Source organism: Onychostruthus taczanowskii, unplaced genomic scaffold (genome assembly GCF_017590055.1).
Source record: "Onychostruthus taczanowskii isolate IOZ18803 unplaced genomic scaffold, ASM1759005v1 scaffold63, whole genome shotgun sequence".
NCBI classification, from domain to species: domain Eukaryota; kingdom Metazoa; phylum Chordata; class Aves; order Passeriformes; family Passeridae; genus Onychostruthus; species Onychostruthus taczanowskii.
The window spans coordinates 2257606-2276090 of record NW_024504012.1 but is presented as its reverse complement, the minus strand read 5'-3'; the positions used below and the strand labels follow the sequence as shown (position 1 = coordinate 2276090).

Below are 18485 nucleotides of genomic sequence, written 5' to 3'. Positions count from 1 at the left end.
CACCTGGGAAAAATTCCTTCTTATTTAATCCATAACAAGGACCCTGGCAGTCCAGCACTTTGCTGCTTCTGAAATTGAACTATCTCTTTTCGGATCCATGTAAGATATCAGCATCCCTGGCACCCCACAGCAGGCAATCCCAGGGATTCATCCTGCAGAAAGCAATGCTGCCTTTCCTCAACTTCATTTCCCCATTTCATTCCCCAGAACACTGAATATTTAACTCCAGACCAGCGTTTTGTATCATCATCCCTGCCTTAACCCTCTTAAAACCACCACTGACAATTTTCAACTAGCACTAAAAACGAAAATGAGGAGGAAAACCACCAAAGCATCCAAAAACCTTTATGGCTTCTTCCTTTAGCTGTAAAACCTTCTCAGGGGTGGGGAGGGGAAAGTCTCCTCTACTTTTGTAGATCCAAATTCAAACCAATCCAGCTTTTCCCTGAGAAGAAAAGGCACATCTTCCACACCAAATGCACATTCTTTGCACCAAGCTAGGATGGGATCACACACCCCCCATGCGTGCAAACACATGCCACGAAGATTTTCCTGATAAAAGTTCCAGGGAGCCCAGCTCTTCCCTGCAGACAGCTGGGATTCTGATGAGTTGGCAGTTTTCACGGCGCAGAAATGTTTCATCAGATCTTTCCTGACCAGTTCTGCAGCTGTGTGCTCTGCACCCAGCTCTCCTCTCCCAGCAGGAATTGCTTAGCTGAGCTTGCTGAAGAGCTCCCAAAAAACTCCTCGCTGCCTCCAAGCCCCAAATCAGAGCTTCCCTTATGGAATAGCAAAAAACAGCCTGGTTCTAAAAAATATAAACCACAGCGTGGTTGGAGTGGCTTTCAGGAGAAAATGTAAATTATTTACTACATCACCTAAATTAATTTCTAGCATCAAAGACCAGGCTGTCTCTTTTATTCCTTGAAAATTTACAACTTCCCTAGATTTTGGTAAAAAATCCTTATTTTCCTCCACTGCTCTGTGAAGCTTTGCACTTTTTTGCAAATGGACTCAAAAATCTTAGGTGTTTTCTAACCTAAGAGATTCTGTAAAAAAAACCAAAACATTTTCAAATAAGTGAATAAAGCGTTCAAATAATTTATTGAAGGATTTCTCAAAGTAAAATTCTAGGTAATTACTCCTAGTAATTCTAAGAGGCTACAGGACATTTTCCCTTTTCCATTCCCAGTGCAGCAAAGGTTTCAGGCACAGGTGGAAGTCACAAGAGGATCATGGGGTTTTGGGGAAGTACAAGGTCTTTGTGGGACAGGGACAGACAAACTGGACCAGCGACTCCTTGGAACTCTGTTTGTTCCTGGAGGGAACCTCCCATGCTAAGCACACCTTTGGCAGGGACTCCCCAAATCCTGCCAGCGTGGGAAAGTCATCCCAAATTCAGCAAGGAAAGGCCAGCAAATGCCAGCCCTAAAGCTCCCACCTGTTGCACCACTCCTGGTGTGGGGCTGGCCAGAGCAGGAGGTGGATTTCTCAGCCCAAGAGCTGCAGAAACCAGTTCAACGTGTGCCACAGCCTTCCCACCCCAGGGTGAGCGTGAGGAAAGCTGCTGGGATTGCAAAAGCTGGCTCTCCTGTTCCCATGCTGAGGAGGCTCCTCTGCAAACGGGGTTTGTGCCTCTTCCCTGCCTTTGCTCGGGATGCTGGGCCACTGCCACCTTCGGGAAGGGCAGGCCAGGATGTGCTCTTTGCTTCAAATTTGGGGGCAGGAGGTGGATTTCTCAGCCCAAGAGCTGCAGAAACCAGTTCAACGTGTGCCACAGCCTTCCCACCCCAGGGTGAGCGTGAGGAAAGCTGCTGGGATTGCAAAAGCTGGCTCTCCTGTTCCCATGCTGAGGAGGCTCCTCTGCAAACGGGGTTTGTGCCTCTTCCCTGCCTTTGCTCGGGATGCTGGGCCACTGCCACCTTCGGGAAGCGCAGGCCAGGATGTGCTCTTTGCTTCTAATTTGGGGGATTCACAGAATCACAGAATCACTGGGTTGGAAGAGACCTCCAAGATCATCGAGTCCAACCCAGCCCCAACACCCCAACTAAACCCTGGCACCCAGTGCCACATCCAGGCTTTGTTAAACACACCCAGGGATGGTGACTGCACCACCTCCCCGGGCAGCCATTCCAGAGCTTTATCACTCTTTCTCCTGGCCAAGCCTCTGCAAAACCAACCCAGGTGGGAGTAAGGCAGGGATGTGCCTCTGCTGTGTGTATATGGATGGGAACATCTCCCAGAGCTCTGCAGGCATCATCCCCCTCCTGCCAGCTGCTGCAAGCCCAGGGCTACCTGTGCTCAGCTCCTAAAGAGCCCAGAGATTTGAGGGAGGTGGGAATGAGGGATCTCACCCAGGGATGGACAACATCCAAGCCACACAGGGCTGTTCTCACCCCTCACAAGGCAGGAGGAAGGAAGCAGTGCCTGTGCCTCTGCAGGGCAGGAAGGGCAGCAGGAGCCGAGCAGACTGCCTGTCGCTCCCTCCTGCTTCCTCCCTCACTGCCTGGAACTCAGCCTGCCTGAGCCACTCCTGCAGGGACACAACCCCACAGTGCCAAGGGTTTTGTGTTTTGCTCCATGCAAGCGGCTGAAGAGGGCTGGCTGGTTTATATGAGGTTTTAAACACGGCAGATCCTCTGAGAGGGAAGGAGTTTGGTCTCCTGGGTTTGGCATAAAGCACAAAAATTCCTTCCCAACAGAGGAGTCTGACACGGACAACACTGCTGCTAACTGCAGGTGTGTCAGGAGATGCTGCTTGAATGCCTTGCCTCATTTCCCCTCTGCACTGACAGGCTGCTTTTAGCTCTCTAAAATAAAAAATTAGTCCACATAACCCAAGGAATGGGACCCACAGCACCTTCTGCACGGTGTTGCTGGCAGCACAGTGGTGCTAAGGACTGTGGACCACTGTGGGAAAGCAAAAAGCACAAAATTTCTCTTGGGTTTGACATAAAGCACAAAATTCCTTCCCAACAGAGGAGTCTGACACGGACAACACTGCTGCTAACTGCAGGTGTGTCAGGAGATGCTGCTTGAATGCCTTGCCTCATTTCCCCTCTGCACTGACAGGCTGCTTTTAGCTCTCTAAATTAAAAAATTAGTATCTTTAATCCACATAACCCAAGGACAAGGAATGGGACCCACAGCACCTTCTGCACGGTGTTGCTGGTGGCACAGTGGTGCCAAGGACTGGGAAGGCTCAGCCTGGGAGGATGTAACCACCTCTGTCGTGACAGGGCTGCTGAGGGCAGAGCGTGGGGTCAAATTAGCTGAGAGCACATCTGGAGTGCTGTGTGCAGCTCTGGGCTCTAAGGAAGGGGTGCCAAGGATGTGAAAAAACACCAATCGCTTGCTTTTAAAATTATAACGTTTTAATAGTAATAAAATGGTTAAAAAAGAGTAATAAAAATTATGACAGTTTGGATTAGGACAATATGAGACAATAAAAACACACAGTTATGGACTCGGGTACCTCTTTCTGGGCAAAATAAGCCCAAAAAAGGACCCACGTTAACAGAGGATTAACCCTTAAAAACAACAGCCTGTTGCATATTCATACAGCTCATACATGATGCATAAATTCCATCCAAACAAAGGATTCTGGCTGGTCAGTGTCAACTTCTTCCTCTTAATCTTTCAGGGCCGAGTGAGGTGGGAAGCAGTTTGTTTCTTCTGATAATGGAGCAATAAATTCTCTTTCTCTGAAAGATTTAGGTGTCCTGTGGCTGCTACCTGGTGCAAGTACTTCATTTCTTTTAAACAAAATATCCCACATATATAATTTCTATTTTAACACTATAACCTGAAATTATATTTAACACACTACTTAAGAAAATTAATACAGCATAACTTTCTAATAGAACACAGATAATAATAACAAATATTTGCGGAAAGCCAACCATAAAATACGCATTTCTCACAAAGGAGATGGAGCCAGACTCTGCTCGGGGGTGCCAACCACCAGGATGGGAGGGAAAGGGAGGGAACGGATGGGAACCGATGTACAGGAAGTTCCACCTGAACAGAAGGAAGAACTTTTTCTCCGTGGGAGTGACCAGGCGATGGAACAGCCTGCCCGAGAGGCCGCGGAGTGTCCCCCGCTGGCCGTGTCCCAGCCCGTGCGGACACAGCCCTGCGCCACGTGCTCTGCGGTGACAGGGGCGGAGGCACCTCCCGACCTGACCCATCCCGTGCGTGAGAGGGACCTGCGGCTCTGCGGGCAGGGCTGCGGGAGCTTCCCTGGAAGAGCCGGGACAAGGCCGCGATCCCGCATGCCGCCCGCAGCCCCACCGCCGCCATGACGGGGTGACGTCACTAGGCCACGCCCCTCCCGGCGCGCGGCGGGGGCGTGGCCGGCAGAGGGCGTCGTCGGGGCGTGGCCTGATGGAGGGGGCGTGGCCTGGCGGCGGCCGTGGCGTGCGGCGGCGGCAGCGCCATGTCGATGGAGGACCCCTTCTTCGTGGTGAAGGGGTGAGCGCCGCGCTCCGCGGGCTCCGGGGCGCCGCCACAGGGACGCGCAGCGCGCCGGGGCCGCGTCCTGGCGCGGAAGGGATGGCGGGCGGGCCCCCGTGCTGCTGAGGGGCTGGGCGCGGGCTCCGCGGCCTGTCCGGCCCCGCCGCCCCGCGAGCGACGCGTGCCGTGAGGCGGGCAGGTGCCGGGCCGCGGCCGGGCCTCCGCGGGCTCTGTGAGGGGCCCCGGCCCCGGCTGCAGCTGCGGCGTGGGGCGGTGGGCAAAGCGGGGCTGAGGGCTGGCGGCTGGACAATGGGGAAAGGTGGAGAGGAGCAGGGAGCAAGCTGTGGGACAAACAATGGCCGTGAGAGGAAGCCTGAGGAGAACGCAGGGAAACAGCAGCTAAAGGTGGCCAAAGGAAAATTGTCATTAATAGGGTGAAAGGAGCTCTGTTGGAGCTACTGGAGAGGGTCCAGTGGAGGCCACAGAGATGATGTGGGGTCTGAGCATCTGGTGAGGAGAGACTGGAGGAGCCGGGCCTGTTTAGTCCAGAGGAGACAGAGGGGATCTCATCAGTCCATGTAAACATCTCTAAGGCATGTCAGGAGGATGGTGCCAGACCCTTTGCAGCAACAGGATGAGCAATGGCCATAAACTAAAACACAAGAAGTTCCACCTCAAGGTGAGGAAGAACTTCTTTATAGTGAGGGTGGCAGGGCACTGGAAAAGGCTTCCTAGGGAGGTCATGGAGTTTGCTGGTGACATTCCAAACCCGTCTGGAGGTATCGCTGTGTCCCCTACTGTAGGTGATTTGACAGGGGGTTTGGACTGGATGATCCACAGAGGTCCCTTCCAACCCCAGCAATTCTGGGAAAGCAGCTCCATCACTAAACACTGCCCTCGGGCCACCTTCAGCGTGTGCTGGGGGCTGGTCTTCTGCCCCTTGTCACAGCAAAACAGCCCTGAGGAGCAGCAGGGGGGCTCCTGGTGGGGTGCTGGGGAGAGCTTCGAGGAGGAGAAGTGTGGGAAAGGATACTGGTGCAGCCAGGGAAAGTGAATCCCTTTACCAGGATCAGCTCGTGCTTAGAGGAAAGTGTAGGAGTCGCCATGGGTGGGGAGCAAATGTCCTGTCAAACTTTCCAGAGATGTTCCTGCAGCGTGTGGGGAAGGGCAGGGAGGGGAAAGGGGATGTGCTGCCGCTCCCACAGTTAATTATTACCTGCCAGGTCGGAGGGGCTGGTGGTGCTGTAGCCACCAGAACTGCTACTAGTTTGCTTTCCTGGTGTCTGGAGCTCCTCCCATCAGAGGACATCCAGCTCTGCTTTACATTCTTGCTGCTGGGGACTTCCACAAGTGTGGAAAAAAACAACATCCAGCTCTGCTTTACATTCTTGCTGCTAAAAAAAAACAAACCAAAAATTAAAAACAAAACAACAACAAAAAAAATCCCAACCAAACAAAACCAAAACTTGTGCTGGCAAGTGGAAGAGGGAATGAAGTTTTCCAGTTGCTCAGTGCAGGCTGCTGGCTTTAGGGCACTCAGAGTGGCAGACTCAGAGCCGTAGGTGGGGGAGAAGAGCAGGGACATGCATCAGAGTGCTGAGACCCTGCAGCTCAGACAACTGGAGGACTTCAGGCCCTGGTGGAACTTAGAGAGCTGCAGTCCTGGCGTGTCAGTTCATCTGCCCTGGGCCTGCCCTGCTTTCCTTCACTGGGGTGAAATGTCTGACTGCTGTGTGCAAGCTCATGGTGGGCACCAGCACAGTCTGATCTCGTCTCCCTTCCTAATCCCAGCTCCCTGTGAACCTGGGCCAGCAGTTCACAGCTCGGGACTGCAGGGTTTGTAAATGCAGATAACCACACTGAGAACCTGTGACCCAAATTTACAAACCTGCTTGCCCCAAACCAGGCTGTCAGCACTGCCTTCCCCTGCTGTGAATGCACTCTTCTCCAAAAGAGCTTAGAGCAGCAGAAAAAAAAACTTGTGCTTCCTAAGCCAGCATAGTAGGCCTGTGTATTTTTTAAAATGCTGAATTAAAATAAACAGTTCTGCACTCAACAATCTGCCTGGCTGTGGTGTGGGGCAGTTCCTGTAGCTCTATGTGCCCTTGGGGTATCTTACATGGGTAGTTAAGGACCTGGAGAGGAAAACAAAGTGTGGATTGCCAAAGAGCTGCCTTGTTCAGACCCTCTGCCCTGGCTTGCCTGGGTGACACCCAGCAGCTTCCCCTGAAGAAATATGTCCCTTCATGAATAGCTTCGTGCTGCAGAGAGGTACGGGGCAAATCCTTCTTTCACAAAATAAACACGAAGCTGTTGGAGTTGTTTGGGAGGAAGCTGTGGCACCCCTGCTCGGCTGGACACGGGGCTGTCCCAGTGTCACTGCTGCAGGGCAGCTGGGGATAATTCTTGGCTTCTCTTCACTTTCCTACTGGCTGCAGGGAGGTGCAGAAAGCTGTGAACACTGCCCAGGGGCTCTTCCAGAGGTGGACAGAGCTCTTGCAGGATCCCTCCATCGCCACAAGAGAAGAAATCGACTGGACCACTAATGAGCTCAGGAACAACCTGCGGAGCATCGAGTGGGACCTGGAAGACTTGGATGAAACCATTAATATCCTTTTTGTGGCCCTTTGGAGGTAGCTGCAGTTCTCAGGTTGTACTAAATAGCCAAGCCCCAGTGCTTGTCACTCTTTGCAAAAATCAGGACTGCTTTGGAATTTTGCGTTCATACTGGCTTTTCTCAAACTGCAAATGAGAAATTCAGGATTTTCCTTTTGCCTTTTTGTTCCCCTTTTTGCAAAGTGTATTCTAAGATGCTTTGTTCTAGAAAGCCTCCTGTGTTGTGTGAATCTGGATTTCTGTGGGGTCAGTTCATTCTCCAGGCTGCCTTCCAGAAATACTCCTTTTCCCTTGTGTTCCTCTGAGTGCTCCCAAAAACTCTGCACAGCATCACAGAGCCAAAAAACACGCGGAAAAGAGAAACCTCGCGCGTGTGCGTGCGCTGCACGGCGCATTCCTGCCGTGTCTCCTCTTCCAGCCAGCCTGCTGTTCTCTGCTAATCCCATTTTGGGAACAGGCACACCACAGTGGCCCCTTGGCACCCTCAGGGTTTGTGTGTCCATGTGTGTACCCAGCCCTGCTTGCAGGGACTCCTTGACTCGGTGCCCAGGCATCGTGGAGGCAAACCCACGGAAATTCAACCTCGATGCCACGGAGCTGGGAATCCGCAAAGCCTTCATCACCAGCACACGGCAGGTGGTCAGGGTAAGGAACCTGCCCTCGGCCTCGGGGCCCGGGGAGGGCCTGGGGGGAATTGGTGGGTAAAAAAGGACATCTTGGGGCTGTTCTGTGGTGGGCTGGAGAGCAGAGAGTAAACCTGCTACCTGCTGAGTCTCAGGCTTCCTCCTCTTCCCCATGCATTCCCTCCTGGAGCTGCCCAGAAGGGTTTGGGGGTGGAGGCGCCCCATGGAATTCCCTCCTTTTATGCTGCTGACCCTTGAAGCCTTCACACTGCTCTGGCAGCAGTGAGCTGGGAGCTGTGGTAGCAGGAGGAAGAGTGAAGACCCAGCTGCAATGTGGAGCCTCCCTTCAGAGCTGAGGGAAATCTTGACAGTCCTGACCGTTTGTAGCACTGGTTTTCAGCAACAGGGAGACCACTTTGAGCACTGACAGATGGTTAAAGCCTGTTGTTATTGACGTGGTGACTTCAACTTCCTACCCCTGCAACATAGTCCAAACAACCACTGGATTTATTTTTAACTTGAGGAAGATTTTTTTTTTTTAGTTTAAGCTTACTCTTGAGAAGCAAAAAGGGGATTGTAACAACTTGGTGGTAACAAATAGAGAAGAAACATTTTTCCAAAAGCTTCACTGCCTGGTAACAAGCTGCTAGTTAGGAACTTTGTCTATTAATAGCTACACTGAGTTTCTGCTGTCCCTCACGACTCTGATGTTCCTGCTTCACAAAATGCACTGGCTGGCAGCAAGCCTGTTACCCCACCTGCAGTCCTGTGGTCTGGATGCAGTTCCTAAGGCTTGCTGCCTGGGAACTGATCCCAAAACCACACTGCCCCCAGGTAGCAGGCATATGCTTGCTGCCTTGTCCTCAGTATAGTCCACTCCCTAATGGGCAGGATCAGGCAAGCCTGCTCTCTGGTCCTCTTCTCCTGACTGAAAAATGCTGGGTAATGGCTTTTGGAGCAGTGTCTCCTGCTGGGAAATGAAATTTGTAAGTGGCCCTGTGGTGCTGGCTTCCCATTTCCTTGGGGGAAATTTGTGATGCAGTGAGAGTTAACCAGTTGTGATGTGATGGTGCTCTTCAGTGATGTGTTGCACATCTCTGAACAGTAAAACACATCTGGATCCTCTGATGGCATCAGAACTCTGCTGATGGGTCTGCCAGATGATGTTGACTGCTTGCTAATTTATGAAAACCAGGCTGTGTTACATTGTGATGGGGAGCCTTCTGTGGTTAGTGACCTTCTGCAGGAGCTCCACAGCAAAAATTAATTGGTAGGAGAGAACACTGACACAGTCAGAGGGGATGGCCACACGACAGGAAATCTACCTTCTACTATGGAATATAAAACCAGATGCAGTTGGGAATAAAGCACAGGAGGTTATAGGCTTCAAGACCTTAACAAACACTTCCTTACATTCTGTCAACAGGAACATTCTTTTATTATACAAATCAACGTGGTTCTGGTTGTAGTGGAGAAAAAGGAGTAGTAAATGAGGAATATTTTCAAAACACCCCAATGCTGTTGATTCCAGTATTAGTATAACAATGAAAATTTCTAGAGTATGTTTCCAGACTCTTGAAAAGTGTGGGTTTTCAAAGAAAATCTCCCTTCCCTCTTTCCCCCTTGTAGAAGCTTTGCTGGGTATAAACAGCCCTGTAGCACCCTGAATTTGCCTGTCATCTCAAATCCAATGCTCACATGCTCCTTCTTTTGTTGAATGAACAGGACATGAAGGATCAGATGTCAAACTCATCCATGCAAGCACTGGCTGAAAGAAAAAACAGGCAGGTGCGAACCAGAAACGGGCAATGTATTTCTGCTACAATGTCTACCCTGTCTGGAGTCCTTCCCCTTACAAACCTTGGGTGTGGGAAGGGGCTCCCACGCTGCAGCCAAGCTGTGTTTGAGCTGTGTCCATTTGGCTGCCCTGGGAGAGCTGCTTCTCACAGGCTGCCAGCCTCTCCCAAGCCTCCCTCAGAGCAGTAAGTCAGCACTCACCATCTGTCTCTGTCTTCAGAGCTGGTTGTTTACAACTGTCAGCATTGCACCATCCCATGGAAAGGGAAATCTCCCTCCTCCTCCTCGGGGGGAAGCAGCTCAGAATCCTTGTCAATGAATGTAATCCTGCACTCTGCTGGATTTAGGAGCCAAGATGGTGCAATATCCTTTCACGCAGCTGCTTCTCGTAATAGCCATGTAAGAAGATGGAAGGAGCTCCAGGAGTCTGGTGTTGTCTGCACTTGTAATCTAAGGAATAGAAATAGATGCAGCTTGTGCTGCTTCCTGGCTGATGGAGAGGCTGTAAGGAGATACTGCAGCTGACTTCCAGACCCACTCCAGTAAAGCTGGTTATACAGTTAATTGTCTGTACTGCATCAGCCTTACCACACGTGGCAAAACCAACAAACCGGGAAGCACAGAACTCATTCCTGAGCTTGTCACAGGGTTAATTGACGTGCTTGGCAAACACTCCCAGCAACAAAGTCCCTGACACCCTTGCTCAAACAAGTCTGCAGCTTTCCCTGCGATTTGCTGCTTTCCTTTGCATGAGGTTCCTGAGAGCTGCAGGAGACCATATGGCCCAGCTCACACAGCGACATCTGGTCAGGAAAACCGACTTCCCCTTGCTGCCTTCCTCTCCCTTCCCAGCCCCTCACCTTCATTCCAGACTGCAAGACTTGTGCTGGGCTTTGTGTCTGAGGGGCTGGCTGGCAGTGACCTGACCCTCACAGCCCAGGCTGGCAAACAGGCCTTTTCTATTGCAGCTGCAGGCAAAGCTAGAGCACTGCATTAAATAAAAAGGAGCTGCCCTTGCCACAAACTGGAGGGACCAGGAGCTTGCTCAGTGTCTTGGTGGCAGAAAAAGCCAGATGTCCTGCTGGCTTCCTGCATGGTCAGTCTGTTGGCTTTCCTCAGCCCTCCTTGAACCTTATAAGTCAGATGAACCATAGACACCGTCTGGTTTTCAGCCTGACAGAGCAGCCTGGTCATTGTCTTGCTGTTCTTCACAAATGCTCATCCTGCCCACAACCAGGAGCTGCAGGATGGTCTCATTACAGGTCAGCCTGGCTTCCACACTGGAAGGCAGAGTCCCTAACCCTTCCCAAGTGCTGCAGGGTGCAGTTCATTCTCCAGCATCTGTAGCTTGGGTTATTCCCTTTTCAGACATATTTGGCTGGAAAGCACATCTCTGCAGGCTTTGCACGAGCTTATCTGTTGAGGTTGCAGGCAGGTAGCAAGAGTAACTTTGTATGCTGGCAGCTGAAGAGCCTGCTGGAGAGATAGGCAGCCTGGATCATAGAACATAAGCATACAGCACTGCTCTGGTTATATATTGCATTATTTTACTGTCAGCTCAACTGGTTAAGTACTTTATCCAGACCCTCTTAAACCCCTGTCATTAGCAGCACAGTGCTCAGATGGAGCTGTACATCTGTTAACACAATATACCCAGACACTTCCCAGCTCACATGTCCTAGCACACAGTGCTGCCTCTTGAGCAGGCCTCTGCCAGTCCTTTGTGCTGTGCAGGCCTTCTGCACACATTGCCAGTCGGCCACACTCCAGCTCTCCTGCTGCTGGAGAGGCATCTCTGCAATTCCAGGCTGCAGAGACTTCCCAGGCTGGCATTTTGGCTCTGTGTTGGTTTAGTTCATGACAGCACTTTGGCTGAGTAGCAGCAGAGCAGGAGGAAAGGGATGCTGTGTGCGTGTGTACACGAGTGTTGCCTTGTCTGCCTTCCCACCTCACCCTGTAGACGGGCTGTGAGCAGACACAAGGGTGTTGCTGAGAGCTCTCTGCATCTGTTCAGGCACTCCTGGGAGAGAGTGGGAGTCAGAGTTGGAGCTCTGGACCTGACAAATACAGCCGTCTGGACCGGGAGCTGCAATTAGCAAATTCACATTTCATCGAGGAGCAGCAAGCTCAACAACAGGTAAGGCAGCTGGCATCACAGACTAACTACCTTTGCTTGCCAGATGGGTGCCAGGGGGGCTGGTCTGGCTCCAGGAGCCTGACAGTCCTCTTTGCTTGTGGCATGTGTCTGTGCCTGCATTTCCTGTGCAGCACAGCTTTGGGCCATCTCGGCACAGGTTTTTAACCCTGGACGTGTGGGGCTTGATGGCACAATCTGGAAGATGTAGCACACCAGGATTTAATAGTGCAAGGATTGTTGAAATCCTTGGAAGAGTAAGAACACTGCAAGAAGAAAAGGGCCCATTTGTTTTATGCAACTTCCCCTGGTTAAAAAATGTTTGGTGTTGTTTGTGTGCATCTCCCATCAGAACAGGCTGGGAGCAGGAGCACGCGCCTGCTTCCTTTTCCTGCTTTTGTCACCGTGAGATTAGTGAGAAAGGCTGTGGGAGGCCTTGGGAGAACCCCTGGTGAGGCACTTCCCAGCTGCACTTCCCAGCTGACAGGGGAGTTTGCCTGGAGAAGTGCCCAGGCCAGGCACAGCCTGGAGAACTGCGGGGCCTTGACACAGGCAGTGACTCGGAGGTGGCAAACTCTGCTGAAGCTCCTGGCCCATGATGCCACATCAGCTTGCAGACACGTTTTACCTACTGACTCCAGGGGGATAAATAGCTTCAGAAATAGGTAACTAGGGTAAAGCTAATCCTTAGCGTGACTGTGCCCTGAAAATGACTTAAAACAGCAGCAGACTTATTCCTTTGGCACATTCAGAGCCAGGCTGGCTATTTTTAGCTGTAGAAGCTGCAACAGCCTTCTGCTTGCATTAACCCCTGTGTGTTAGCTGTGGCACATTCCAGGTGGCATTTCCCAGGCACAGCATCAGTGTGCCTCCCTGGCCTGCTCACCTTGCCAAGGTTTTGATGACCAGCCCTTGGAGCTTTCCAAAGTCACTTTAGCTGTGCATGCAGCATGGATGAGCTGAGGCTGGATTTGCAGGGATGTCTGGAGGCTGCAGCCTGCTGTGCCGTGGGGATGCCATGCCATGGAGTCTTTCCCTGATTGTCTCCTCTCCAGCATTTCTTAGGAATGCAGTCCTCATTCCTGGTGGCTTAGGTCTGAGCCCAGGTCTCACAGCTGATGTTGGCTGAGCAGCAAGTGCCTGTCCAGTGGATGGGCTGGCTCCAAGCCAGCTGCAGGCAGCAGATCTGTAATTGCCCACTTCTCTTCTGTTTGGCCCCAGCTGATTGTGGAGCAGCAGGATGAGCAGTTGGAGCTGGTCTCTGGCAGCATCGGGGTGCTGAAGAACATGTCCCAGCGCATTGGCGGGGAGCTGGAAGAGCAAGCAGTGTAAGTGTGAGACATGGGGGCAAAAACCTGGCACTGGGCTGGCTGTAACACGGCTGGATGTCCTCACACACCTGTCTCTGCCTCTGGTACAGCCTGGAGTTCAGTGGTCCCTCAGGCAGCCTCTCCCTGCCAGCCTGTGGGAAGCATTTTGTACTGCAGTCTGCAGGGACCCAACTGCAACCTCCTTCCTTTAGAATCCTGCATCTAGGGCAGGCCTAACTGCCACCTTACCTTTCCTCCTCTCCTCTTCACATGCTCCCCCTCATGCAGCCAGCAGATAAGGGAGGGAGGTCCAGTACAGTGCAGATGCTGGCCACTTCTCCACTCTGCAGGGTTTTGTGCTGCCCCTAGACAGCTGCTGGGGCCAGGAGCTCTCAGCTGTGCCCTGAAACACACAGCACAGAGCTGCTCTTCATCACTGAAGTTAAAAATAACCCTCACCCACGCAAAGGGTTAAAGGGCAGCTCACCAAGTCATTCTGCATCCATCCATTTACATATAAATTAGATTTCTTTCCCAGTTCTTGTCCTTTGCAAACAAGTTCCCAGTTGTGCAGGCTAACAGCTATGCTACCAGAAAGGCTTGAAGGGTTCATGCCTAAAACCCCTCCTTGTTTGGCTGGTAGGAGTCTGGAGGGCTCCTGGAGTGTCCCTTATGAAGTGATTTCATCTTGGATGGAGAGGAGGAACTTCCAGCCTCCCTCCTGTGTGTGAAGTTGTGCAGCATGAGAATCCTCTGCTCTCACAGTGGAGATTGGTGTGGTGTGTCTGTTTCTAGATCATCACACAAGCCATCAATGCTTGCACGATTAGCTCTTAACTACCACAGTGAGGTTTTCCCCACTGAATGAAGGTTTAACAAGTGCCCTGGCACTCCAAATGAAGGAGTCTGTCCTTTTAAATGCATTAAGCTTTAAAGTCCCACTGGCTGGAGACAATTGGATTAGTACCTTGACTCTGGATGCGCACTGGCATTGACAAAGCATGGATTCAGGAAGGCTTTCAGATTCATTACAGTCACTGTGTGGAGGAAGTAAAAGGGTAACTTCCATGCAGAGCTTGAAAAGCACCTTAAAAGCAACTGCAGATCTCGTTCCCACTTGATACCTGACTGAAACAAGATTTTAGTTTAAACTGCAAGCCCTGAACAAGAAAAGGGATTTAAAGTCCAAGCTGACACGTAGATGCTAATCACAGATTATAAATGAGACTTTCCTTTTGCAAGGAGGAAGCCCTTCCCCCACTCCTCACCTTGCAGATGTGTGTAGAGTTCAGCCACAAACACCCAGGGAGGATCAGTCTGGCAGGAATCCCGAGTTACTTCCCTCCAAAGCAGAGCTGCTGTTTCAGCAGTTTTTTTCCCCTCCCGTGGGTGCTTCCAGGAGAGGAGGCCACATTCATTTTGTCTGCCAGGGTGTGATACTCTGCTCACATCAGTGTTTTGATCCACGTGTGTGAGCGTGGTGCACAATCCCCAAGGGATGTGCCACGTGCTGACCAGTGCCCTGCTTCTGTGTCCTCAGGATGCTGGATGACTTCTCCCACGAGCTGGACAGCACTCAGTCGCGCCTTGATAACGTCATGAAGAAGCTCGCCAAAGTGTCTCACATGACGAGTGGTAGGTCCTGGGAAGTGGGATCCAGTCCTGGGAAGGGAGAGACAAGCCCTTGGATCTTCAGGCTGGGACACTGTGCTCCTACCCAGCCAGCCAAGGGGAGGGAGCAGCTCTCAGTTCTTGAAAGAAGGGGAAGGTTTCCAAGCCCGGCAGCTGCTCCTGCCCAGACACTGCTCTGCTGCCTGTCCCCTCCCTTTGTTTTATTTACAGATGCCTTTCTATTTATGCTGCTGCTGCTGGGAAAATCCCCCTCTAGCTGGTGGGAGGGGAAGCTCTGCAGCCTCCTGCTCTGCTGCAGTTTCCCGGGCTGCCTGTGGAACAAAAGCTGTCAAGGTGCCATTAAACACCGGCCACGTGTGTGGCTTCTCCCTTACCAGAATGCCTGCAGCAATCCCCTTCCCAAATCCCACCTGCCCTGGGGCTGCGGGTGCCTGCAGGCTGTTGTCATTCCCATCTCACTCAGCTGGTAGAGGAAAGAGCTGAATTCTGAGCTGAACCCACAGAAAAGTCCTTAAAAGGCTGTGCCTGAAGCCGGGGGGCCGGCGGGGCGCCGCGGGCAGAGCAAACAGGAAGCCCGGCCTGGCTGCCGGGAAGTCCCACGCTGCCGCTGCCTCTGAGCCTGGCACCGTGCCCAGGCAGCGCCTCCTCCAGCGCCCCTCTCCCCTGGGTGCTCAGGACCTTGGGAAAGCAGCAGCCTGTCAGGAGGAAAAGCATTCCTGCTCTGCAGGATTAGGCTGTCTGAGGGATTTATGAGGTAGTGGGAATACAGCCCTAGAGAGACCACTTGGAGTGCTGATGGTGCACTTTGGGTCAGCAGTAGCTCTGCAGCAGCACAAACACAGGTGAACCCTGTGTCTCTGCCCTTTCCTCTGGGAAAACCCGTGGGTCTCTGCAGAGTGTTGTGAAAGAGCTGGAATTTCTGCTGGTATCACCTATGCCAGGGAGACTGGGAGGGCTCTTTCTGGGCTAGCTACTGTGTCTAGGAGTTGAGGGGGTGCCAGCAGCCCTGTCCCCACTGCTGCACCATCATCTCATGGGGCAGACAGCAGCTCTCAGAGGGGATGTGGTGTTGAGCCAATGAGGTGTAGAGATGCCCAGGGAAACCTGATTCCTGGCCCTCTCCTAAGGGAAGCCACCACAATCTCTTCCTGGCAGAGCTCTTCAGGGCAGCTTTCGCTGGATCCCTTCTTGTTCCTCTGGCAAACAGATTACTCCATGAATGAACAGCAAACACAGCAGCTCTCTGCTTGTTCTCCCAATTGCTTTTGAGCCAGCTTTTCAAAGCTGTTTGAACTTGGTTGGGAAGAAGCCTCAGAATTCCCACAGCTGTTCCCAAACCCCAGTGTATCCTGGAGGAGAATGCAGGAGAATTAATATTGCCTCACTGCAATATTCAGCGCCACAGCTTTTCTCCCACAGGAACTGTTGTTTTGGCTTTTTGTAGCTTAAGCTTGAATTTGGGTCCTAGCAGAACCAAATTTTCTTTCTCCACTAAAGCAGGAAGACTGATGCTTCCTTTTCTTTCCAGATCGACGGCAGTGGTGTGCAATTGTTGTCCTCTTCGTCATCTTGCTAGTGGTGCTCATCCTGTTTTTTGTCCTGTGATGACAAAAACTGAACTTCCTGGGACGCCCCCTCCCCGCCCCTCGCCCCGGCAGCGCGGGGAAATGAAATTCTCCCCATTTCCGTCCGCCCACAGAGATCCCCGGCAGGAACACCCGCACCCAGCTCTCACCATCCTCCTCCAAGGACTGCACTGGCATCTCCCCTGGCCCCGGGGAGAGGGGGTGGAGCGCTGGAGCTGCCTCCTCCCCTGCTGCGGTGCAGTCTGGACCTGGGCTCCGGGTCTGGATCCATGGAGCTGGAGGGGAACCTGACCCCTGCGCTTCCGCCCGGTGCAGGTAGGAGCCGGTGAGAGATGGACGCAGAGCAGCGAGCCCTGGGGAGGGTGGGATTGGGGGAGGACTCACTGAATTCACTGAGCATTACAAACTGCGTTGCCAGTGCCAGCCTCAGGCATTACTGGGAACGGTGAAACCCCCCCAAGGCGCAGCAAGGGAGGGGAGCCCTGGCCCTGCTCCCCGTGCCCCTCCCTGCCTCCTGTGGGCGGGCTCTGTAGCACCAACTCACTGCCGAGAGCACGGCGAGTCCTGCCCGAGCTTTCCTGCCCTCTCCCTGGGCAGAGGGCAGAGCTGTAGGGTCTCACGTCCTGCCATCGGCCACCCAGGCCCCGTCAGACACCCCAGAGCTTCAAACCTGGGGTGCTGCACACCGAGCGCTGGCAATCAGCTGTGAGCCAGAGAGGGAGAGTCTTGAAGCTTTTAAACTTGCCTCCCTCATTATACAGGCCTCTAAAGCTCATTGACTGATGCTTTCTTTGCCCTTGTATAACTGAGTCACTGCTTCTGTTTAACAGCTGCTTCCCTTTGGCAAGTGATTTGCCAAGTCTAAAATAACTTATTTTTTTTAAGGAAAAAAAAAAAACTTTAAAGATTTTTTTGATGACCATTAGGGCCACGTTCTCTCTGCGGGTGCACGACACACATGATCAGAGGAACAGTGCTCAGTGATGTATTTTAAGTGTACATGAACTTGTAAATAGGATGTCTTAATTTTTCCCAACCGCTATTTTTTGGACACCTCCGTTGTAAGCAACCAAAAGGCAGGAGATTCAAAGCTAGATCATGTTTCCATATTCCTTCCCAGTCCTTTTGTCACCTCCCAGTTGTTTGTCACTCCAGTTGTCTCAGCAGTGTTGGATTCCCTACGGGGAATGTGGAGTAGCCAGGTGGGCAGTACCAAAACTGGGGTGAAAAAAGCTCACCTGGGCAGTATCACTGCAAAGGAACAGGAAGAGGAAACGTGCTGCAAGCACCAGTTGTGGGCTAGGGGGTGACTCTTGAGGAAAGCAAAAACGGTTTCTTACTCCAATCTGCTCCCATATTTTAAGTTGCAAACATGAAAAGACTCGGCACAGCCTGGCTTATGGCTCCCAGATGGGGCTGGGGGAGGAAGTTAATTGGCACTGACGCAAAGACTTCTGCTGAAATTGCAAATCACCCCCAAAATCCCCCGCCTTAGAATCTTGCCACCGCACGGCTTTACCTCCGGAACTGAACGCTCCTCCCCCCACGGGCTTCGTGGCTCCCTCGGAGCTCTGCGTGGCCCCCGTCCCTCCCGCGGGGGCTGCACGCACAGCCGCCGGCTCGGTGCCTTCCGCAGCCGGGCGGGGCCGGACGGAGCCTCCCCGCCCGCCCGTCAGTAACGCACACGCGGTGCCTCGAGTGGCTCCTTATCCTTGCAGAGCATCCCTGCAGGGCATAGGCGGTGTCTGCTTTCCAAGGCTGGCCGTAGCAGTGTCTGTGCCGCTCCGTGGGTCTGTACCTCTCCAGGAGCAGGTTCCCAGCAGCACGGGTCTGGGCAGGGAGCAGGGCTCGCTGCTGGCTGCTGTTTGCACACCTCTGATCCCCGTTACTTCCAGCGTGTTTGTGCATCCTTCGGGAATGACTCCCATGTAGGAGCGCTCCTTTGGTAGTCCAGGGGGTGGCCCAGCTGCTGACATCACCACAAGCCACCCGAGTGTCTCTGGTCCCTTTCCTCGTGTACATTTGCTTTTCTGTCGCTGGTGGTGCCCTTCCCTTTAACACTAAATAAAGGTGCAGCAGCGTAGATCTCCACTCCTCCTTGCATGACTCTTGCTCCCGGGACAAGCTCAGGGTCTGCTGGCATCAGGGAGCGGGAAAAGCTCTGCCACCAGCATTTGCCAGGCATCACCATCCTGGTTTTTGAGGCATAAGCAGCATCTGCAGTTTCTGGGGTCACCTCAGCATTGTGGGCAGCTGTGCCCAGATGTGGGGTTGCTGCAAACAGCTGTGCCCAGATGTGGGGCACCACTGTGCAGAAGGCAGCCATTGCTGC

General features: G+C 52.6%; 1 protein-coding gene across 1 annotated transcript; it reads left to right on the top strand.

Annotated features, from left to right (window-relative positions):
* Nucleotides 1-4348: 4348 nt before the first annotated feature.
* STX6 (syntaxin 6) lies at nucleotides 4349-18236 on the top strand. The gene is made up of 8 exons (XM_041420092.1): nucleotides 4349-4473; nucleotides 6894-7063; nucleotides 7622-7716; nucleotides 9420-9482; nucleotides 11506-11628; nucleotides 12847-12953; nucleotides 14476-14570; nucleotides 16096-18236. Exons 1-8 carry the CDS (start codon nucleotides 4439-4441, stop codon nucleotides 16170-16172), a joined length of 765 nt encoding a protein of 254 aa, XP_041276026.1. The 5' UTR covers nucleotides 4349-4438; the 3' UTR covers nucleotides 16173-18236.
* The last annotated feature ends 249 nt before the right edge of the window (nucleotides 18237-18485 follow it).